Here is a 19,065-nt window from a genome sequence, read left to right on the forward strand (position 1 = left end):
TTTTGGAATGCTCATGCTTGATGTTAAGCAGTAAGCTTCACAGTTACATGAAATTTTCTGTAAGAGTAAAATAGATTTATTAATCAAACTATTATTAAATAAAATAAAATAAATTTTATTTTTTAAATATCTGACAAATGCCAAAAAAGTGTAGAAAGAAAGTTTTGATGAAATATTTGTGGAAAATTTAATTTTCTAAAAGAAATGTTTCTTATAATTTTTTTATACGACCAATATTTTCATATTCATAAGACAATTAGATCCCACTAAAAATTTCTACGCCCTTTTGGCTTTAGATCACTAAATTTTAAAATTCCTAAAGCCAAAAGGGCAAACATTTTTAGACATTCGCCCTTTCGGCTTTTGAAAATTTTTTTTCATTTCTAAGCTCAGAATATGCTTGCAGAGATTGGCAAAAAAAATTTCTACGCTCTTTTGGCTTTAGATCACTAAATTTTGAGTTCCTAAAGCCAAAAAGGCGGATCTCTATATACGCACTTTTGGCTTTAAGATAAATTTTCTTAAAGCCAAAAGGGCGTAGAAAAAAAATAGATGTTTTATTACTAGGTCCAAGATTTTTCCCGAAAATATTAGTCTTGTAAAAAAAGTTTTTATAAAAAATTTGTGGAAAATTTAATTTTATAAAAGAAATGTCTCTTATAATTTTTTTTATACGGCCAATATTTTCACCGTAATTTCTTAATTAAGATTCATCTAATAAATTATTCAAATTTTCTCTAATTATAAAAATCTTAATTTTGAAATTGCGGCTTTTTTATTGGTCTTCAGAAAAAATTATAAGAGACATTTTTTTTTATAAAATTAAATTTTTAACAACTTTTATTTAAGAAATTTTTTTATACGACCAATATTTCCTGCGTAAAAACAAAAATTCAAAATTAATTATTAATTGTTATTTTTAATTTAAGGTCAAAATTTTTACCACAGCAATTACTTTACAACCATATTTTTAGTATAAAAATAAAAAAAAAATCTTTCCATAATCCAAAAGAGCGCAAAGATCTAATTTAACACTTGTTTGGCTTTAAAAACGATATAATTTTGTAATTTAAAACCAAAAAAGCTTATAAGACATTTTTTTTCAAAAATATTTCAACCTTAAAAAATAAAAATAATAATTTTCAAGTTTTTTTTTAAATATTCTACACGAAAATTTTTTTTAAAGCCAAATCAGCATGTTTTTCCTTTTTGGCTTTAGTAATTGCTCTTATACACTCTTTTTTTTAATTTTCCACTTGATATATTTATTAATTTATCAATTTTTTATTTTACTTACCAATTCAGGCATTTTTAAAAATTATTTATGTTTAAAAAGTTCAAAATTAAATATTAAAAACTGAAATATCAATTCAAGGTTATAAAAACTAGCTAATAAAATTACTGCACTTGTTACTTGTAAAGTATCGACAAGTAAATGATGTGTAATGGATGAATATTTAAAAGTACATTTAAAATTCTACCTGAAAAAATGGCTAATGAGGTCTTTAATGGGGAAAGAAGGGGCGACATTCAATTACCTCTCCTTTTTTAGTAGATTTCATAGAAATCTAACTATTGCATTGGTCCTCATGACGGAACTTTTGAAAAATTTTTCTATATTTCGACTCAGCTCGTCAAGCGGATTCAGAAAATACATATGGTTCAAAAGTTTATATATGTATGTATTTATATATATATATATATATATATATATATATATATATATATATATATATATATATATATATATATATATATATATACGATATAATCGGCATTGTCTCTTCTCTAACTTCCGTAATTCTATACGGATCTCAATAAAACGTAACATACTTATTCTTAGGACGATTTCCGAGGTTAAGTTCTAAGATGAGCCAAATCTGTCGATTAGTTTAGAAATGAGAGCAATTCAAAAATTTTCAAAAATCGCAAAAAATTTTCACTTTTACCTTATTTCTGTGCAATAACAATGGAACGCGACATCCTATCAGATTTCTGTAAATTGCATTTGAAAGCTTATTTAATAAGCTGCAACTTGTGTACTTATTTATTTCTCAAAATTAAATAGTTTAGGAATAATAGCAATTCAAAAATTTTCAAAAATCGCAAAAATTTTCACTTTCACCATATTTTCGTGCAATTACAATTAAACGCGATATCTTATCAAAATTCTATAAATGGCATCTGAAAGCTTATTAAATAAGCTTTAATTTGTGGACTGCATTATCAGTCTAGGCCAAAAATCACCTGCTTTCTCAGACAGATTTAATGAAATTTTACTTTTGCATTCGTTTTGACGTCTTTGTTGTTTAATCAAACAGAAATTTATTTTTTTTTTCGTATGCAACCCTAGTAGTATTTTTATTATTCACCATGAAATCTACTTCCATTTCGGCTGCCGAATGGCCTTTTTTCTTCTTTACGGAAAACGGAAAGACCCGAAGAAGTTCCGATTGAAAAAAGGACTAAATTTACGAATTTATTCATTATTTGAATAATTTAGACCACAAAAATTAATGCCGCAAATATATTATATTACATACAGTCGACTCTCAATAATTTGAAACTCAAGGGACCAGAAATAAATTTCAAATTGTCAAGAGTTAAAAAAAATAACAAGCTTTTAAATAATAAATAATTTTTCAAGGGACTGGAAAAAATTTTCAAATTAACGAGTGTTAAATTATCGATAGTAGACTGTATATACATAATTATGATTGTTTTATGTTTTTTTTTTTTTATTTTTGTGTAAACAAATAAACAAAATTTTATGTTAGTTCATTCAATTAATGTTAATAAATTTTATAGTAATTTAAAAATTAAGTACAATTATTTTTTTGTATTATCAAAAAAAATTTTTTATAATATTATAAATATAATAAAAGTTAATTATGGCTCGTAATTTGAGAAGATTATTAGTTATTGTAATTAATTTGTGTTTTTTTAAAGAATGTAATTGAAGTTAATTTAAAAATACTAAAAAATATTTTTTTTAATTTTATAAATATAAAATAATTATTGAAAAATTTTCAACAGACCAACAAGCGGGATCTAATTTTACAAGATGTAAATTTTCACAATTGGGAGGTGATTATGTCGGAACTATTGCTGTGACAAAAAGTGGGATACGTTGTCAAATGTGGACTGGAATAGAACAAATACATAAGGTATAATCTAGCCCAAAAACTAAAGATATTTATTAACTTCCCGCTAAGAAAATCTCAGATTTTAAAAAATCGGGAAGTTATTGGTTTTACCCCGTTTTACAAAAATCGAGTTTTCATCAGATCTCGACGTTTAAGGGTCACATGAAGCTTCCCTGACTATCCCCGTGAGGGTGTCACTATGTCTGTATGTATGTATGTACGTGGTAATTTCTTTTTTCTTAGGAGTGGTCAGAGGTGGCTGTGATTTTTTGTTCAGACTCGGAGATGTTTGAGTCGTTGACGCCGACTTCGTTGGTGATTTGTTGGCCAGCCTATATGCCGTACTAATAGACGAAACCAATTTTCTGATCTCATGGTGGAGATTCTTTTTGTCTTTTATGAAGTCGGCTAACTCATCAATCTTGTTGCCGAGCCTCTCCATTGGTGACTGTTGGCCGGTGACGGTCGGTAGAGAGTTCATTCTTCCTCGGTGGGTTTGATTAGTGGCAGGAGCAAAAGGTCCTCCACTTTTTGAAGGAATGTTGCTCAGCTGTCCGTTCTCTGCCATCTGGGCTGATTTCGTTCTCCCTGTAACCTTGCTAGCATTGCTAGACAGCAGAGCCATGGGGTCTACTCCACTGTTCAAACGGTCGCTTGATAACGACGAGTTTAGGCCCGTTTGCACGCCTTCCCTCGCCGGCACTGAGGTATCCATCCTCTGTACTGTAAACGATGTTTGAAAATCTTCTGACATTTCCATATCATCTTTTGCTAGGTTTTGGTCCACCCCGAGTATTCTGTTTCCTCGGTACCCGACGCATCTGACGTGCAGATATGCCGGGCATTCCCCTATCCGCCACCTGAGGAGGCGCCCGATGCGGGACCCAGCAAGCCCGACACGAGGTATGTATGTACGTATGTATGTATGTATATATGTATGTATGTATGTGTGTGTATGTAAGTATGTAAACCTCTCATAACTATTGAATGGCTCCACCGATTCGATCGCGGTTGGCGCCTTACCAGTTTACAAAGAAACGATCCGGGTTCGAGTCCCGGTCTGGGCTATCTGAATTATTTTTTCGGTTACCGAAAAAATTCCTACTGAGTAAGGTCCCTCCTCTTCCCTTTATCCTTTATTTCCCCAGTTCCCAAATTTGTCTTTAATGACAAATTTAGCTATAAATTATGGCTCTTTACCGTAAGATGGACGGTGGTGTTTATTACTCGGTAGGTCTTATTAGGTGACTGAATGGTAGTTACGGACAATGTCTCGGATAGCTTAACTGGTAGAGCCTTTGGCGCGTAACCAAACAATCCGGGTTCGAGTCCCGGTCTGAGCTGTCTGAATTATTTTTTCGGTTACCGAAAAAATTCCTACTGAGTAAGGTCCTAATCAACTTATAACTAATCAGCTCTTAACCTTGAAAAACCACGTCGATCGCCGCTAATCCGGTCAAAATCGGTTAATTCGTTCGAGAGATATCATGCAGGAAAGAAAACCCAAAAAAGTTTGGAAAATCCAAAAGTGCACGCCTCATAACGCTCAATCATTTTTTAAGAAAAAAATTAATTGTGTAATTGATTAAAAAAACAAATTATAATTAAGTAATTTCTTAGAGTATTTTTTATTTATTTTTTTTAAATATCGGCGCCCTTTTTTCTTGTCATATGCGCACGCAGTCTAAAAAAATCTAGCTTGATCAAGTGGCGCCATAGTTTTCACGTGACAAATAAGAAAAGTTCGTTTGGCTTTGTACGGTTATATCCGTGAATTTTAATAAAAATTCAATTTAAAAAAAAATACATAAGCTAGGCCACTGATATGAAATACGGACCCAGTTCATCGAATTCTTAAACTAATAAAAAAGGCCCGGTCTTGAAATATCAATTTGTTCGGGAGTAATCGTTGGTACATCCAAAATGGGGTGACATCCGGACGTCCACTTAAAATTTTTTTCAAAACGTTTTTTTTTTTCAAAATAGCAACATGAAATGATTTTAGAAAGTAAAAGATGGTTTAATTGAAGTGTTTTCCGGTGTACATCTACTTATATTATTGAATAAGTGTAATATGGTTGTGATAGAGGCATTTAAAGATCACAAAATTGCTTGATCTTGACGAGTCGAGTATAAAGCACAACCTCACGCGCTTTGCGCTATGAGGCGTGCAAAAGTGTTTTTTCGGAATTACTCCGAAATTTCTAGTTTGATCAATATAAACTTAAAAATTTTTCATAAGAATTAAAAAACTACGTCGAATACCGCCAACCGCGTGAAAATCGGTTCATTCATTCAAAAGTTATTGCGGTTTGAAAACTCAAAAAATAGTGTTTTATCAACCTTCTATCAAACTTTTGAGCTTGAAAAGCTCAAAAGCATAGAAAAGTTATCTTTTTGAGCTCGAAGAGCCTAAAACAACATATAAATTGTATTTTTGAGCTCGAAGAGCTCAATTACGTCGGAAATGCAATTTTAAGCGCCCAGGTACACGGAAAGAAAATTGTACGAAATATTGGTATCAGGCGTTTTCATCCTCGGACAAAATATCCCCGACAAAATATCCTCGACAAAATATCCCCGGACAAAATATCCTCGAGACAAAATATCCTCGAGACAAAATATCCTCAGACAAAATATCCTCGTGACAAAATATCCTCGTGCCAAAATATCCCCAATAAAATATCCCCGGACAAAATATCCCAATAAAAAATATCTCCAACACGATTATTCGCATTTGTGTTAGTTTATTATCGAATAAATACACACAAAAATCATGTTAAAAGAGCGCAACACGATTACCCGCGTTTGTGTTAGTTTATTATCGAATAAATACACACAAAAATCATGATTATATGTTTTTTGTCATACAATCATATGTTAGTTCCCGATAATTCGTATTTTATTAGAGATATTTTGTCGGGGATATTGTGTCACGGGGATATTTTGTTGCGAGGATATTTTGTCACGAGGATATTTTGTCGCGAGGATATTTTGTCTGAGGATATTTTGTCTCGAGGATATTTTGTCCGGGGATATTTTGTCGAGGATATTTTGTCGGGGATATTTTGTCCGAGGATGAAAACGCATGGAACCGAAATATTACAATGAAAACATCGTAATTTTTAGTGTAGGATATTGCAGTGCTGGACCAGAACTCAAACATCGTAGTTTATACGATGCAATATCGTAAATTTCTATCACTCAAATTAAAAAGAAGTTTAGGTCACCGAAAAAATAATTCTGTATCATCCAGGAATCGAACCCGGTGTCCTCTCCGCCTCAAGTCTAAGGTTTATCCCCTCACGCTATCGGAGGGATTATCTAAAGTTTCTGTTCAGTCGGATAATAAGACCCTCATTACAGTAGTTGGTCATCTTTCGGTGGTGGCGTCGCAAACTACTAGACTCTGTCTCTCTTTTATTAAAACGTATAGTATGCGTCCTTATTCACTTGCTCTTACGGAAAAAAAATTTACTAAATAACATCGTCATTTTCAATAATTCAAATTGTATTCTGTAGACGGCAGCATCGTAAAAATCGAGATACTGAAAGTCTAGTCCTGGATTACGATGTTACGATAGTAATTTTTCATAGGATTTTTTTTTCATATATGGAATTAGCGGGAAGTTGCAGGGATGGCCTTCAGGGTCAACCGTTTTCCTAATTTTTTATTTAATGCGATCTTACTGATAATGTATAAATCACCCTAATAATGCTAACAAAAACTAATTAATTATTTTTATATCAGGTTGATGAACGTATTAGAGATATTGACTTTCCAGACGGTAGTAAATCATTAGCAAAAAATTATTGCCGTAATCCTACTAATGATTCTCGAGGTCTGTGGTGTTACACAATAGAAAAGAGTGTAGAAATTGAAGAATGTGATATTCCTCTTTGTAACTATCAAGGTTTTTAAACAATTTTTTCATAACATTCAATTTACTTTACTAAAAAAAATAAATTAATTTAAATCAAGAGAAAAATTCTTTAATTAAGAAAAATAATTTTAAAGAGTTTCATTCTTTTTTTTTTATTTTTATAGAAAATAGAGTTACAGGAACAGGCGTAGAGTACGGAGGAAAATTTAAGACTTCTTTATCTCAAAAAGAATGTAAATTTTGGAAGACAAGACATACGATCGAGGAAGGAAATATAGCGACTCAAGTTTGTATAGAGTTTAAAATTATTATTAAATCTTTTATCAACTAACTATTTCTTTTTTTTTTTTTTTTTATAAATATTTTTCTTTTCTTTTCTTTTAGACAAAACGTTTTCCAAATAGCAACTTTCCGGAAAATTCTCGCGAAAGAGCCAAAAATTATTGCCGTAACCCTGATGGTGACAATGGTGGGCCTTGGTGTTACGTAGACGGTTTTTATGAGAATCTCGTGAACAAAGAATACTGCGATGTACCATTGTCCGACGACAGAGATTGTTTAGTATACACAAGATCAATTGATTCATATTCTACGATCACTAAATTAGATTATTCGCTTCAGAATATTACAGTTTGGATCAAGTTATGGAATCCAAGTTTCAATTATAGGGTAAAAAATTTAATTTATTGATGACTAAAGATTTTTGCTGCAAATTTAAAATAACTATTTGTAATTAGTACACGTAAAAAAGTAAAGTGTAATAAATAACAGTCGATTTATAATAAGTAATGATCAACTGCTAAAAATTACCATTTCAAACAGTAAAATCGTGATTTTACTATTCACTATATAATATTTACCATTTAAACGTTACAATTTACTCTTTACATGGAAGAAAATACTATTTCAAATAGTAATCTTCGCTATGTAAATGTCTAAAATGTTTAAGTATAATAATTAAGAATTCAGACTTTGATATTTATCATTTGGTACCTAAAAAATGATCGCAATGATATGTAAAAAGTATAAAATAAAGTTAGTAAATTTCTAATACAAGCAACGTCAATATTTACAAAGTAAAATGGTAAATTTTAAACCTAACGCTAAAAATCAAACTGTAATTATTGACTTGCTTGGACTGGTAAAATGTATATTTTAAAAGTATAATTTTTACTGTTCCAAATGTTAAATTCTCCCAGAGTGAGACCCTCTTCTCTTTCATCTGAGTTCCCCTTCTCCTCATAATATCGACTATATATTGAAATGGCAATTTTTACTGTTTGAAACTGCCCTCGCGGTTTTGATAATGCCGTAAAAATACCGTAATTTTTCGGCATTTATGCTCATGCCGTATATTTACCGTTATAATGCGGTTAAACTATAGTTGTTTTGGCCAGTTTTTATACTGTAGTTATCCAGTATATATACTGCACTTATGCTGTACAGTTACCAAAAATATACTATACAATTACCGCATTAATGCCCAAATTTTACCCAAAAAATTCCAAATAATTACCGTAATAATACAGTAATTTTGCCGAATATTTTCTGACATAATGGACAATTATTAAAGATTTAGTTTTATTTTTAGTTCACTTCTATGTTAGAAATGAATAAAATGAAAAATTTCAAATTTTGCTTTTTATTCTCCATCGCTACTTTGCAAAAACAAATACTGTTTTTGAATAAAAAATATGTAGAATATTATTTTTTAATTAGGTATTTAGCGATAATTAATATAAAATACTACATATGTTAAGTAAATATATTCTAATTTTAATTGCAATTTTTAATTTCTCACTTAGAAAATTGCAAATTTTCTAAAATCGAAAAGTTATATTGTTTCACATATATAATTATATTATTCAATTTTAAATATGCTTATCGTAAGATGGACGGTGTGGCTTAATGTATATAGAATAAGCAAAAGAACAATATGGTATAGACCGGGTAGCTGAAATGGTAGAGTAGCCGACATGTCCCCAGGAGGTTCTGGGTTCGAATCCCAGTCCGAGCGTTATTTAATTTGACAACATTTTTTAAATATGGTTTTAATACAGTCATTTTACCGCCTTGTTACCGTAAATATGCCGAATTTTCAGCGTAAATGTATCGCATTTTTACGGTAAATGTTCCGTAATTTTTCGATAAAAAAACTGACCAAAACAACCGAAAAAATGCTGAAAAAATACCACATTAATACTGTATAATTGCGACATTTTTTCGGCATTTACAAAACCGCTAGGGTGTAATTTTTAAAGATGAAAGAGTCGTTATTTACTATAGTGACAGCTACTAATTTATTTATTTATTTATTTATTTTAACAGTACATTGAACCCTACAGCAATGCCAATAATTGGGTTCCATAGAAAAGAAATGAATATAACAATTGTTTTATTATAGTAAAGCTTAAATATAAAATTAATAGTAGTAAGTCTATGCTTTATCTGATAAATTGATCATATATTATTTGATAGTAATTAACAATTAGATAGGATGCACTAAGTCAGTGTCCAATTGAGGAACAAAGTTTTGCAAGAGAGCCAACATTATTTATCGTGTAGATGTATCAAGGCTGTTATCAATTTAATAAAACAAGTTAAAAGCATACATTAAACGATAAATAGGAGCAGATGCAGCGAAGTTAGTACTCGTTAGTGGAAGTTGAAAGGGAACATTACTTCTCCAGGTCGGAGTTCTGAAAGTAATTGATTCTAGAAGTCTCGGACAATCAACCTTGCCCTGTATCAGTCGCGTCAAGAAAATAGCACTGGCACATAGTCGGCGGTCCTTTAAAGAAAGCATTTTAAATCTACGTCAAAGTTCTTCCTTATCCGAGCCCGGTTTAGGGTAAATTCGGTCAATTTTCCATACTAAAAATTTAAGGAATTTGTGTTGAACTTTGTCGATCTTATTGATGTGCACATCAAAGATAGGAGACCAGACCATCGCAGCAACTCGAGACGCGATCTAACCAGGGAAAAGTATACAGATTTAATAGCTTTGATTGAGATTAAGTTACGACTAGATCTATTTACAAATCCTAACATCTTCCACGAGGAGGTAACCACTGCATTGATGTGATTACCTACTAATCACTTATTTTGGATATTAAATTATAAATTGTGGCTTTTATACTTACTACATTAAGTTCTGTAATATTTATATTTTTGCCACCCCGATGTCCGCTTTACTTTTTGAAACTATAAAAATTAACTGGAATCCGAGTGAATATTACAGTTTACTTTTTTCCGTGTAATGTTGAAAGTAAGGTTCCGCGCAACTGCTGTCAAAAATTATTGTTTTTGAAGCTAAAGTTCCGAAAGTCGAGACTTTTTTTCAAAAATTTTCCTTCTCTTTAAGGATCTTTCTTCCAATTTTTGATATCACCAATAGTTATTATTTACGAAAAACTGAGATTTTTTATTTTTTTTTATGTTTTTTGTTAATAATAAATTGAAATTTTTATTAAAAAAACAACATTATTTTCAGAATTTTATTCCATATCAAATGAGTGATTGTTCATATTATTTTCATCTCAATTTCTAAGATTTTTATCAGCAAATTTACACAAGATTCTCACAAAAATTTCCGTTACTATGTAACATAGTACTGGTTACCATTCTACATAGAAATAAGTTCTATTCTTTTTTCTCCATGTAGGATTTCTGCTGCAAATTTAAAATTATAGTTAGTAATGAGTGGTTCAAATTTTAAAGTAAGATTCATAATTATCAAAAAATAAAATTTGAACTTTTAATTACGAATTTTAATTTTAGAATTACAGCGAAAATATTGATTTTTTTTTTTTAATCGTAAGAAACATTTTCTTTATAAAATTAAATCTTGAATAACTTTTGTTAGAAACATTTTTTTTAAGACTTAAATTTGTTTGAGAAACTTATTTTTTAATTTTGGCCCTACTAATTATTTATTCAAGTTATTTACATAAGTATATTTTTTCAGACGATGGCAACGTTGCTGTTAAGTCATGTACCAGTTCCTGCTACTGGTAAAGTAATAGCAGAACTTTGGAAAGCTGGCGCTGAAATTGCGTTCTCTAATACCTTAACTGGTTTAATTTATCCGGGTTTAAATGTAATTAATTAATTAATTAATTAATTGAGTAAAATAATAGTAGTAATAATAACAATTATATTACAGCTCCATACAAATTTCAAACACACTCCTCATTTGATTACTGGAGAAAACTGGACGGCGATAACAATTTCCTGGAGCCTAGGGTACGTCACTATCAGCTTAGCTAATTCAACAGAAATTATATATGAAGGTGAATACGCAGTTAAGGATTCATTGTCTACATTATATCCAGATGGTTTTCTATACTTTGGATTAGCCGGTGAAGGAATACTTTGGAGCACAGATTTATGCCAAGAAAGTAAGAATTATATCAATTAATTCATTATTTTTTTTACAGAGAAATTGTTATAGATTATTGATGAAAATTTATTTAGCAGATATTTGATAATTTTTAAAATTTTTGTAACTAATGAATTATGGCAAAAAAAAATTGACATGTAGAAATTTGAAGAAATTTAAAAATGCAATTTTTTAAGTGAAACTTTTTTTGAACAAATTTGTTTGTTCAAAAAAAATGGCAATAGGCCAAAATTTTGCCGCAATTTTAGAATAAATGATTCAAATTTTTAATATTGTGGCCAAAATATTGGTCTTATAATAAAATTTAACAAACAAAAGTTTTTCAAAATTTAATTTTGTAAAAAAATATTTCTAATAATTAAAAAAAAACTAATATTTTCGCTGTTATTCCAAAATTAAGATTCATAATAAATAGTTCAAATTTTCTTATAATTGTGAATCTTACTTTTGAAATTATTGATCCTAAGAAAATAACATAAAAAACATATTTTTTTAACTTCCCGCTAAGAAAATTGAAAATTTTCAAAAATCAGGAAGTTATTGGTTTTACCTCGTTTTTCGAAAATCGAGTTTTCATCAGATCTTAACGTTTTGAGGTCCTAGGAAGCTTTCCTGACTATTCCCGCGAGGGTGTCACTATGTCTGTATGTATGTCTGTATGTATGTGTATGTGTAAGTATGTAAACCTCTTATAACTTTTGAACGGTTGAACCGATTTCATCGCGGTTGGTGCCATTCGAAAGGGCTTCGCCAAACTTAGATTTCCTGTTAATTTGAACCGATTCGGACCGATAGATTTTGAGAAATTTGGAGAAATCTAAAAAAAAGTAGGAAAAAAAATTTTTTCTGAAGTGGTTTTTTTGGGATAACTTTTAAACAGCTCAACCGATCGATTCCAAAAACTAATCAGCTCTCAACCTTGAAAAACCACGTCGATCGCCGCCAATCCGGTCAAAATCGGTTGATTCGTTCGAGAGATATCGTGAACGAAAGAAAACCGAAAAAAGTGTTTTTTCAGAGTTACTCCGAAATTTCTAGTTTGACCAATTGAAACTTAGAAATTCTTTATGAGGCTTAAAAAACTGCGTAGAATGCCGCCAACCGCGTAAAAATCGGTTCATTCATTCAAAAGTTATTGCGGTATGAACATTCAAAAAATAGTGTTCTATGAAACTTCTATCAGACTTTTGAGCTCAAAGAGCTCAAAAGCATAGAAAAGGTATCTTTTTGAGCTCGGAGAGCTTAAAACAACACACAGATTGTACTTTTGAGCTCGAAGAGCTCAAAAAAGCGGCCAGGTATTAACGGAATTAGCGGGAAGTTGCAGGGATGGCCTTTAGGGTCAACCGTTTTCCTAATTTTTTTAATTAAATTAAATTTTGAACTGTTGTTCAAAAAATTTTTTTTTTATAGGCCCAATACTTTTGCCAAAATATCAAAAATTTCGTGATGTTTATAAATTTTACTTTTGAAAAATGTAAAAAAATTGTTTTTTACAAACCAAAATGACCCTTCTAGATAATATCAAAGCTTTTGCATTAAATTTTATAAATCTTTCTGAATTTTTCAGCATGTGAGATTCATACGACCTTTGGTTATAGATATTTAAGAATTTGGCCAATTCATTCTAGTTATAAAAGCTATAGCATAAATTTTTTTTTGCGCTCATCGTTTGCAATATCAATCCAATTGTATCAAACCCCTGGAATGCAATTTCCTTATTTCGAGGTTGTCTGAATATAAATAATTTTTTTCTGAATAATTTAGATAATCATAATAATAAAATATTATATTTTAATCGCAGATTAAAATGACTGAAAAGGGATTGATAACAATAATTTATCAAGAAACAAGCGAGTTACCAATACATGAAATTAAAAATGTGGAAAGTTCAGAAGTATTAGATTATTGGACTTGGGAAGATTTTAACATCAGGTAATATAATGGATAATATTATTATTATTATTATTATTATTATTATATAAGATAAAAGACCCAGTTATTGGCTGTAACGTCCACGTTTTAAAAATATAATTATCTAATTAGTCTTAGGCTTAGTTGTTTGACACTTGCCATTTTATTCTAATTGAAAAAATGAAATGTTCTCAAAAAACCAATTATCTTAAAATTTATAATTCAAAAATTATATTTATTAATTTATTAGAAATGATCTGTTTTTTTTTTATTTAAAATAAAATTGCAAGTGTCAATAACTAGGTCAGTTTCAATAACTAGGTCTTTTACCTTATTGACGATTTTATTTAATATTATTATTGGTTTAGTATTTTTGGATCAGACTTGTACATATTGGTTCACAAATACTACGGAGGAGTTGAATTATTGGACGCTAAATACGATTTATTTAAAACAGTCCGATGGTTCAGTATCGGAAGTGAAAGAATTGCACACTGGACTCTATACTGCACTCCTGAATCTAAAGATTTATCAGAAGAAACATCACCGCCAAATTGTATCGCAAGTAAAGAAGAAAAATATGAAGGGTCGCAATGGTTTACTAAAAACTTTTTTCCATGTGTACTTTGGTCATCAGATATGGTTTGTTGGTCCAAGATTTTTCCCGAAATTTCCTCAAAAATGTTATTAATTAATTTAAAAATTAATTTTAAGAATAACAAACGTATTATTTTTTTATAAACATTCTTAACATTCGGAGAGTACTTGGGGATCTTCTTAATTATAATTAAGATTTAATAATTATTAATCGTTATTTTGAAGTCCCGTGAAAAAATATTCTGATCAGGCTTGATATGAGCTGATAAGGCTATATAAAAATTTTTGATATGTTCATATCTGGCCTGATATGATATGATATGTTCATATTTAATTTTTGATATGTCCTGATATGGCCTGATATGAAAATTGGCCATATCAGGCCTGATCAGGCCTTATCAATTTGATATGTCTATATCAGACTTGATATAGCTTGATATGCTCATATCTAATTTTACATTATTTTTTAATAGGTCCTGATATGCCCTGATATAACCTTATAAAGTTATATATACTCCCTCGCGGTTTTGATAATGCCGTAAAAATACCGTAATTTTTCGGCATTTATGCTCATGCCGTATATTTACCGTTATAATTCGGTAATAATGCGGTTAAACTATAGTTGTTTTGGCCAGTTTTTATACTGTAGTTATACAGTATATATACTGCACTTATGCTGTACAGTTACCAAAAATATACTATACAATTACCGCATTAATGCCCAAATTTTACCCAAAAAATTCCAAATAATTACTGTAATAATACAGTAATTTTGCCGAATATTTTCTGACATAATGGACAATTATTAAAGATTTAGTTTTATTTTTAGTTCACTTCTATGTTAGAAATGAATAAAATGAAAAATTTCAAATTTTGCTTTTTATTCTCCATCGCTACTTTGCAAAAACAAATACTGTTTTTGAATAAAAAATATGTAGAATATTATTTTTTAATTAGGTATTTAGCGATAATTAATATAAAATAATACATATGTTAAGTAAATATATTCTAATTTTAATTTCAATTTTTAATTTCTCACTTGGAAAGTTGCAAATTTTCTAAAATCGAAAAGTTATATTGTTTCACATATATAATTATATTATTTAATTTTAAATATGCTTATCGTAAGATGAACGGTGTGGCTTAATGTATATAGAATAAGCAAAAAAGTGATATTGTATGGACCGGGTAACTCAAATGGTAGAGTAGCCGACATGTCCCCGGGAGGTTCTGGGTTCGAATCCCAGTCCGAGCGTTATTTAATTTGACACCATTTTTTAAATATGGTTTTAATACAGTCATTTTACCGCCTTATTACCGTAAATATGCCGCATTTTCAGCGTAAATGTATCGCATTTTTACGGTAAATGTTCCGTAATTTTTCGATAAAAAAACTGACCAAAACAACCGAAAAAATGCTGAAAAAATACCGCATTAATACTGTATAATTGCGACATTTTTTCGGCATTTACAAAACCGCTAGGGCTTTGATAAACTTGAAAAAAAAATTCCTGATCAGGGTTGATATAACTTGATATGGATTCATATGGTCTGATATACTCATACCCTTACCAGCACATAAGTAGTCTTATGTACTCATATAAAGGCATACCCGAATAAAAAAAACTATTTATCATTATATATGATTCATATCTAATTATATAGAAACATATGTAATTCATTTATAATTATATAGATATATATATATAATTCATATAAAATTATATATGAATCATATAGAATTCTATATAATTTTTTTTACTCCAGTGAGTATTTTGTGATTACCATAAAACATTCTCTTTTTCTATCTAAGAGTCTGTTACTCCAATGATTAACAATCTTTTAATATATAGTATTTTTTTGGATGAAATAATAGGAATTAAAAAAAAAATTTAATTTCACAAAAATTATTAGTTTTGTCAAGTTCAAAAATTGTTAGCCAAGCCCTCCAGCAATATATAGTTCCATATACTAAACAAATAATTCCATTAAAATTTAAGCTTTCAATTCTCATTTTATCTCGATTATTTTTTTAATTTCAAAGAAATTATAAATTTTAAAGCAACGAAGTACCTGAACAATATATCGTAAAATCATTTTTGCGATTTCATGTATACATAGATAATTTTATAAATCTACATATAGATACCATTATTATATATAAATATTGACAGTTAATAATTAATCAATTAGATAAAAAATTTTGTTCACTACGAATCGATCATGTATACGATTCGCATTACTTGTAGTTATAATAAACTTTGTTCTCCAAGTAAGTCTCTTAGGTAAATGGGTAGTGAATTAGTCTTTCAAGCGGTAGGTCCCCGGTTCGATTCCCACTCGCGGCGATTTTTTTTTCCTTTGGAAATAATTATATATAATTATACATAATTATATAGGGCCATTTTTCATTTATAATTATGTAATATAATGATATATAATTTTTTTTACCGGGGCGGGTACATAGTCTGATATACTTATATCAAGGCATATATAGTCTGATATGGCCAATTTCCATATCAGGCCTGATATGGACGGTTTATATCAGGCCTGATATAGTCTGATCAGAAAATTTTTTCACGGGGTTATTATTAAATAAATAAATATATGTATTATTATTATCGAATAAAATTAATTAATTAAATTTTTTTTCAAGGTTCCGAATGATCAAAAAAAGGATGATTTATTTTCAGACGGATCTGTATTTAACGCGACGAATAAATGTCGAAAAATAAGTTTCGATGCAAAAACTCCGTATTGTTACGCTCTATGGGATTCAACAGCCACAACTGCATATAAGTCCGATTGTTTGATTCCAGCTTGTCGGTCAGCTTCATGCCGAGTTGTTGGAACCGCAAATGATTATATTGGAACACTATCTGAAACACGATCGGGTCGTCGCTGCGCGCTTTGGCTTGAAGCTGCAAAAAAAGCGGAAAAAAGTATTCTTATTTAACTGGAGTCTTTAATTTTAACTTTAATTTCATTTTTAAACTATGTTGTTCATACTGTTAATTTAGAGTACCTAAATGACACCCTTTATCCCGAACAAAGTGTGAAAGATGCCAGCAATTATTGTCGCAACCCTTCTCAGAGTGCTGCTGGTACTTGGTGTTATACTACAGATCCCCTGGTTTCTCGAGATTTGTGTCAAGTTAAAGATTGTGGTTTACCAGGTATCTTCAGTTTATCTTCTTAGTAAAAGTTTTCTTTAAGAATTTTAAAAAATTATAGTTTTACAAATAAAATATTTGAATTTTTAATGAATTGCTAATTTGTTACATAAATAAATGCAATTGAATCCAAATTCTTAAAATTATAAAAAAAATTAAGCAAAACTTATTGTAAAAAGTGATAATGCTTTATTTCTAGATACATAATTAAGAAATAACCTTGTATCTTGTGAATTATTGAGACCTTTCATTTATCGAGACCTTCCATTTAAGTACCCACATCAATTTTTTATATATTTATTTATATTATATCCGAACAAAAACAGTTTCACTGTAAAAAAAATCACGCCAAGTCCACGTTCATAAGACTATTAAGAAAAAAAATTTTTATTTCTTTACAAAAAGATATAAAATAAAAAATTAAAAAATCCAAGTAACCGATATGGTTGTATATGATTTTCGGAAATTAAAAAAAATTTTTTTGTAAATTTAAAAATTAAAAGAAACAATTTTGGAACGTATTTAGTGTGCGTGGTTACGAAATATTTCACTTTTTATGAAATTCCTAAAATCTATCTACTAGGACTTTTAAAAAAAATTGAAGTACACAATGACGCACACCAAGTACGTTTCAAAATTGTTTCTTTTAATTTTTAAATTTACAACAAAATTTTTTTTAATGTCCAAAAATCATATACAACCATATTGGTAACTTGGATTTTTTAATTTTTTATTTTATATCTTTTTGTAAAGAAATAAAATTTTTTTTTCTTAATAGTCTTATGAACGTGGACTTGGCGTGATTTTTTTACAGTGAAACTGTTTTTGTTCGGATTTCAGTATTTTTTGTAATTATAATAAAATTGACAATTTTAATTTAATACATTTCCGGTGGCAAACTATCCCCTTTAAGCTATAGTTCATGTAAAAGTTATTCTTGCGCCGCCTGGCGTGTGTAATTGCAAGCTGTCAAATATCTTTTTTTCACTGTAGTTTCCCATCTATTATAAGATTAGCATGCACCCTTATATTATTTAGTCTCTGGCCGTCTGCTTTTTACATAAGAAAAAAGTTAAAATCTAAAATTCTGGGTCGCTATAGTTTGTGCTGATTATTTTTAATAATTTTAAATAGAAATTATAAAGATAATTGATAATAATCAAGTAATACGTGTAATAAAAAGCATGAACTACTATTATAAAATATCATATAAAAAAAAAATCAAAGTAAATTTGAAAAAAAATTTGTAACCTCAAAAAACCGTTCTGCTTACGGTATATACACACTCGGTAGTCTGGCTTGAGAACGGAACTTGGCGCCAGACTCTATCGAGTCTCTTGATATCGCGCGACTAATGCAAAAAGGGCGCATAGCTACAGGTTAGTAGAGATCCATGCTAAAAGGGCGCATAAAAAAATTTTTTTGTGCCATTCTTCTTAAAATCACTCGAAACACAAAGATATGTAAAAAAAAAAATTCGAGCATCCTAAAGCTAAAAGGGGGTAACTCAAGACATGCGCCCTTTTAGCTTTTAGAAAAGTAGTGCCTAAAGCTAAAAGGGCGCATAAAAAAAATTTATGTTTTTATATAAAATTTTGATAAATAGCTTCACAAGACATGAAATTAAAAAATTTAATAAATAAAAAAAATTTCTTAACTATCGGTCCCTATACGATTGTAACTTTATATTTCTCTCTTAGACAAAGAAGAATTTTGAAAAAAAAAACACTCTGCTACGTAATAGATTTTTTAATTATCGATTTCATAGCAGAGCGTTTTGTTCGAAATTCTCATTTGTTTAAAAGAAAAACATAAAACTGCAATAGTTTTATAATTATGAGTGCAACAAGGATAATACCGTTTCTTACAGTGAGTGCGACGCGAAAAAAAGAGGAGATCGGCTGTTAAGTACTTAAACAATATTGAAAAAATAATAATTTTAAACTATT

General features: G+C 29.6%; 2 protein-coding genes across 2 annotated transcripts in view; both read left to right on the forward strand.

Annotated features, from left to right (window-relative positions):
• Positions 1-1,969: 1,969 nt before the first annotated feature.
• On the forward strand, positions 1,970-13,237 carry LOC123267181. The gene is made up of 8 exons (XM_044731723.1): positions 1,970-1,997; positions 3,037-3,167; positions 6,898-7,060; positions 7,195-7,316; positions 7,415-7,699; positions 10,998-11,129; positions 11,196-11,430; positions 13,003-13,237. The coding sequence occupies exons 1-8, from the start codon at positions 1,970-1,972 to the stop codon at positions 13,167-13,169; spliced, it is 1,263 nt and encodes a 420-aa protein (XP_044587658.1). The 3' UTR covers positions 13,170-13,237.
• LOC123266768 overlaps positions 13,222-19,065 on the forward strand; it is a 35,498-nt gene continuing 29,654 nt past the window's right edge. The window contains exons 1-4 of the mRNA XM_044731167.1: positions 13,222-13,367; positions 13,715-13,988; positions 16,600-16,885; positions 16,964-17,119. Of these exons, the coding sequence (XP_044587102.1) occupies positions 13,243-13,367; positions 13,715-13,988; positions 16,600-16,885; positions 16,964-17,119 (841 nt within the window). The 5' untranslated portion in view covers positions 13,222-13,242. The remainder of the gene's footprint in view (positions 13,368-13,714; positions 13,989-16,599; positions 16,886-16,963; positions 17,120-19,065) is intronic.

This window comes from Cotesia glomerata, linkage group LG6 (assembly GCF_020080835.1).
Source record: "Cotesia glomerata isolate CgM1 linkage group LG6, MPM_Cglom_v2.3, whole genome shotgun sequence".
Lineage (NCBI taxonomy): Eukaryota > Metazoa > Arthropoda > Insecta > Hymenoptera > Braconidae > Cotesia > Cotesia glomerata.

What these genes read in the sequence shown, in the direction of transcription:
- LOC123267181 (XM_044731723.1), top strand. Translation starts at nt 1,970, where the DNA reads ATGGAACGCGACATCCTATCAGATTTCT. An exon ending in CGACATCCTATCAGATTTCT is followed by an intron (nt 1,998 to 3,036) that starts GTAAATTGCATT and finishes AATTTTCAACAG; the next exon opens with ACCAACAAGCGGGATCTAAT. An exon ending in TAATTTATCCGGGTTTAAAT is followed by an intron (nt 11,130 to 11,195) that starts GTAATTAATTAA and finishes ATTATATTACAG; the next exon opens with CTCCATACAAATTTCAAACA.